Here is a 5,314-nt window from a genome sequence, read left to right on the forward strand (position 1 = left end):
ACTCACGTTCTGTCGGGAAATTTGTGCCTTGTCTCTGTTTTTCACTCAGCGTTTGCTTAAAGCTTCACTTGCTGTAGGCTGACCAGATTCCTTTGTTCTTCTGTTCCACATGAAGCAAAAGGTAACTGCCAATAGCTTCAAAATGCACATTTTTATACCCCAAGAACCTTAAGAAGACTGACTTCAGTTCAAGTTTCCAATTTCTCTGGGAATGACTCTAATTGGCCCAAGTTCATTAAGTGCCCACCTCAGACCAATCAAATGCAGCTGGAGGTGGAGTTCAAAAATATGGCCAGGGTATTGGGAAGACAGTCCCATAGATGTCAAACATACTCCCAAATTGTTTTAGTTCCTAAAGAAAACACACGGTCAGGATGGATTATTTCAAGAACATTAATGGATAGGGTTTACAAAGCATAAGGTGTTTAAAAGCAATAGTGTTCAAATTTATTTTCATTAGTAATTCATGGTAAAATAAAAATTCCCAAGTAACCACGTTTACTTTGTTTTAAAAATAAATTTATTTTATTACATGATAATATTGACAGTTTACATAACAAAGTTATTTAGTGTATGCAAAGCAACTATAAAACACATTTTGAAAAGATATAAAAATCTTTGAAATTCTTTCTTGATACCAGATCTACCAAATTTTGAGAGCCACCATTGACATTTTAGGATGAAAACAAAATGGCTTGAGAGATTTTATTGGTCAGCCAAACTCAGTCCAGGAAAAAAGAAACATTTAGAGCATTGTTTTGTGTTTTTAAAAACTCTAATGGATATTTATTCCAAGCTCCTTTTGTATCAAAGAAGACTACATAAGAGAAAGGGCATGAATGAGCTTCTGAAAATAAAGCATATACAACATGGATCAGTTGGATATAATTGTGTTTCAAGTATGAGCATTAAATCAGGAGAAAAAATAGATTTTGAAAATTATCAGTTGCTTGACTTAGCTCTTACTGATAGGGAAGCTATTTCCGTATGATATATAAGTACAGCTCCAGCTTCACTCAAAACACCACGGATGCTAGAAGGTGATATATGATTTCAGCATTTGTCTGAATTCTCCACTTCACTATGGAATCTACATTGCAAAGTAAAATTTGCAAAGATTCTAAAAAAGAAGCTGCTTGGCTGACACACAATTTGGGGGGCATCTTCCATTGATTTTTGTAAGTGAACCACCTAATTAATGTAAAAAGTTAAATATTCCACGAACTATTGACTAAATGTAGATTGTGCTTTTCCAGGTTTAAAGCAGTGTTTATTAAATATACCATGGAGTAAAGGAGCACTTGGCAAGATGGTCTCAAGTAATAGATGTTATGGTCATGAATTTACTGCATCAAAATTTACCTGAGGGCAATCATATATGCTGTCATCAAGAAGAACGCAAATGAGGATATGGTCACAACCAGTCCCTACCTGGTCTCTCCAGTGTTGTCCCTGACCATTACTCCCGTATAAACAGCCTCTTTCAGTAACATTATTTATGTTTTATTGAGCATAAACACTTACCCAGGGCTTAAGGAATGCCAAGCATTTACTTTTCCATCTCTATTCATTTCCTTAGTTATGGGGCCAATCTGTTTGCTTTAATAATGTAAAAATGTAGTCATGTCATTGAGAACTTATAAAGGAGCAAAGAAACGTAATAAAAGTCAATTCTATAGAAAGCATGATGGTAACAGCAATCTAGGCCAGGATTTCTCAGTCTGTGTGCCTGTAGGAAGATGGCCTTGACATCTCACGATCATACCAAAACACAATTCAGTATAAAACCTTGGGTTATGTTATTGAGTTAGGTTGCACCGATTCAGATGAACAAAAATGATGGTTAAAAGCACAGATTTTGATTTAGATAAACTTTGATTTCTATTCTGTCTCCAACAATCTCCAACTGTCTAAATCTGGATTAGATTATTTGACTTGAGTTCTTTGGCCCTGTTTCCATATGTAGGAAACGAGGATTATAATATCTATCTCATGGATTGCTGAAAGGATTAAATGAAATAATATATTTCAAACTTATTAGCACATGGTAAATGCTTGATAAATGGTAGCTTTATTATTAATTCAATTCCTAAGACCTAACCTCCTTTCTACTTTTCTTTTTTGTTTGACTAGTAATCCTGGTGACAATACTTAAATGAAAGTTTATTGAAATTTCCCTTCTGTTGTTGCTATATAACCAGTTGCTGTTTTTCGAATTACTAGACAATAATCATATAATTAACGTTCTTGGTATTAAAAAAATAACACAAACTAAAGTTTCAAATAAAAAGTAAATACATTATTTAAAATTCATGTCTACTAGCTGTTTTCCTGAGACACATTCTGTCCATTTTCAAATGAGCAAGGCATTTTGCAGCTTGCCACCAGCCTGAAGGTAACTTCATAGCCTCTGAGAATGAAGAAAATAACAACACGTCACTTTAAAAAAATGGACTATGCAATAATAATAATAATTTAAAAATCCAGAGCCAGTGATTTTGTTTTCAATTCAGTAATGTTGTTTTTGGAATAAGTTAGGAGCACATATAATTTTCATCAAGCATTTACCAACCCCATTAAGCTGCTAGGATTGTCTGGGAGTGATGCTTTGTACAACTGAGCTGTGGAAAGACACTACTCTCTCATACTGGATGTCAGCAAGGAAGCTTGTAGGTCTAATTGCTACTGACCTTCCTTATAACCTAAGAGAAACTGACCAAGGATGAAAGCCAACTCAGAACAGTGAGCAGAAAGAAAGAAATAATGTGTTTCCTTATGTGTGAGCCTCTGGTTTGACAAGTGTGAAGCCCACCTTACCTCTGGACTGCCATTCATGTGAGCCAATACGTTGCCTTCACTTTATGCCAGTTTGAGTTGGATTTTATGTTATTACAAACTATCCTGCTCTGTTGTGCTAGTTATGCATCATGTGCCTCCTTGGAGCCTTTCTCTGCCCTGCTCTGTCTCCAGGAGACTGACCACTTCAGATTCCATCACCAGGGCTCCATTGCCCTCTGGTTTCTGGTGGGTTTGACTAGTAGGAGGCACCTGCTGAAGATCCGAAGGCAAAAGGAGAGAAACTTTGGAATACTTCTTTCCCTATTTCCTCCCTCTGTACTTGTTTATATCTGACAGTGGCTATTCTCTCCACAACCACAGTTCCTGCCTAGGGGACCCTCCTGCAACATGCCTCTGAATGCTAAGATAATATTTACCTTGGCCCTTCCTATAGGAAGGGCAACAGCTCCCAACCATTCCCAAGCTCAGGGAGCCTCAATGTACTTTTCCTTAACCTTGATCCATGGTTCTTTCATTAAAATCTCTCTATTGGATCATCTGAGAATATTTGTGATTCCTGCACAATCCTTACAGATGTTACATTTAAAGAGCTTATAACAGTGCTTGGCATTGTGGTAAATGCTCGATATATGTAGTTATTATTGCTATTGTTATTTCCTTTCAATGTGAGGTGTCTATATTAAAATACCTCTTTCCTGTGCCCAAAACTGAGAAAGAAAAATTATATAAATATCCCCACAACCATGCAGCATTAGAATGCCTATCTCTGTGGTAACATGCAGAAAAAGATACGAGAAAGTATTTTATTTGGTTTCAGAGTCTATGAAAAAAAACAATTTATTTTTAGATGTTTTTAAATAAAAGCAAACTCTGGTGAATGATTTATTAAATGCAAGTAAGCCCAGTCTCACCAGTTAAATGTCACCTGAATAGTTTTCTATCAGCAAGTTTATCTCACTTACATTAAGAAATATTTGTCTCTTCAATATCTTCATTGATAGGAGTTATATCTTTACCCAGAGTTTGCATTTCTTCTTCTTTCTTCTTTCTTTTACGACGTTTCCGAAGAGGACTTAGAAAATACATGTTAGAAATTAGTATGGGCCTAGTAGTTCATGTGAACACAAAATTATCCATCAAAAGATCCTATGATCTTATTTACAGACTGTTAAAAATGCATAGGTTTCTTTTAAAAATATATATTTAGGGTTCTCTCTTAACCCATCTCCTTCTCTAGGTTCAGATGATAGGTATAATAGGCAACAGTGTGGGTAGAAAATAGTTATCAAAACAGAAAGAATATGTCACTTATATTGATGGAGTTTAGTTAGCAGAAGAGAATTTTTCAGGCCAAGTTATTTTACAAAATAGACTAATGAGTATTACATAGTGTACATGTGGTGTACAAGAAACAGTACAAATTGGAAACAGGCATAAGGAAAACAAGAGTGACGTAGCCTTTGGATATATTAACTAGGCTTCTAGATACATTAAAAAATGTGTTAGATATTCCAGACTGCATTCCTGTTTTCCTAAAGTACAGCTCCAAGTTGATATAACAAAATAGGCTGTTTCCCAGCTTTGCCCAACTGATTCTCTGCCCCAAACCTGGCATAGTATTTCTTCCTACCTTAAGTAGGTAAAATAAAAATATATCTTTCAATTTTATAGTTAGAAAGTATCTTACAGATTATTTGGTTTAACACTCTTGTTTTACAGAAAATAAAAGTTCAAAGATGTTGAGAACTTTGCCCAAAGTCTCAAAGATACATAATGGAGGAGCTGAGACAAAAATTAAATACTCTGGCCGGGGACAGTGGCTCATGCCTGTAATCCCAGCACTTTGGGAGGCCAAGGTAGGTAGATTAGCTTGAGGTCAGGAGTTACCAGCCTGGTGTACATGGTGAAATCCCATCTCTACTAAAAATACATAAATTAGCTGGGTGTGGTGGCGGACACCTGTAATTGCTACTCGGGAAGCTGAGGTAGGAGAATTGCTTGAACCCAGGAGGCAGAGGTTGCAGTGAGCCAACAGCAAGCCATTGCACTCCAGCCTGGGCAACAGAGCAAGACTCTGTCTCCAAATAAATAAATAAATAATCAAAGACTCCCTCTACGGTAGTGTTTTTTTCCCTAGCACATTGCAAAGAAAGGAATCATAAAGAGCACCCTCTTTATGTATGGTCCACAGTGAAGGGTAGATCCAAGAGTTTAGGAATCTGGGCAAGCTTCTTAAGACAGAAAGATACCACTTTAATAAGATACTTTTTTTGTTGTTTTGGTAGGATACTTGGTGGTAGTCCTGTTCTGCAAAAAAATAATAAAAATAAAAAATAAAGTTTACAAAAAGAAGCTAATTTAATTAAGAATTGTCCCAGAACCAGGTACCACGGCTCACACCTGTAATCCTGCTACTCAAGAGGCTGAGGCAGGAGGATCACTTGTGGCTAGGAGTTCAAGACCAGCCTGGACAACATAGTGAGAGCCAGTCTCTAAAAAAAAAAAAAAAAAAAAA

General features: G+C 36.2%; 1 protein-coding gene across 2 annotated transcripts in view; it reads right to left on the reverse strand.

The window, feature by feature from the left end:
- Positions 1 to 1,971: 1,971 nt before the first annotated feature.
- BTC (betacellulin) overlaps positions 1,972 to 5,314 on the reverse strand; it is a 62,342-nt gene continuing 58,999 nt past the window's right edge. The window contains exons 5-6 of one of the 2 annotated variants that reach the window (XM_011966157.1): positions 3,762 to 3,871; positions 1,972 to 2,410 (exon numbers count right to left, since the gene is read on the reverse strand). In XM_011966157.1, the coding sequence (XP_011821547.1) occupies positions 3,763 to 3,871 (109 nt within the window). In that variant the 3' untranslated portion in view covers positions 1,972 to 2,410; position 3,762. Of the gene's footprint in view, positions 2,411 to 3,757; positions 3,872 to 5,314 lie in introns of both variants that reach the window. The other variant, XM_011966158.1, reaches the window with a different exon arrangement.

The sequence above is a fragment of the Mandrillus leucophaeus genome, unplaced genomic scaffold (assembly GCF_000951045.1).
Source record: "Mandrillus leucophaeus isolate KB7577 unplaced genomic scaffold, Mleu.le_1.0 Scaffold75, whole genome shotgun sequence".
NCBI lineage: Eukaryota > Metazoa > Chordata > Mammalia > Primates > Cercopithecidae > Mandrillus > Mandrillus leucophaeus.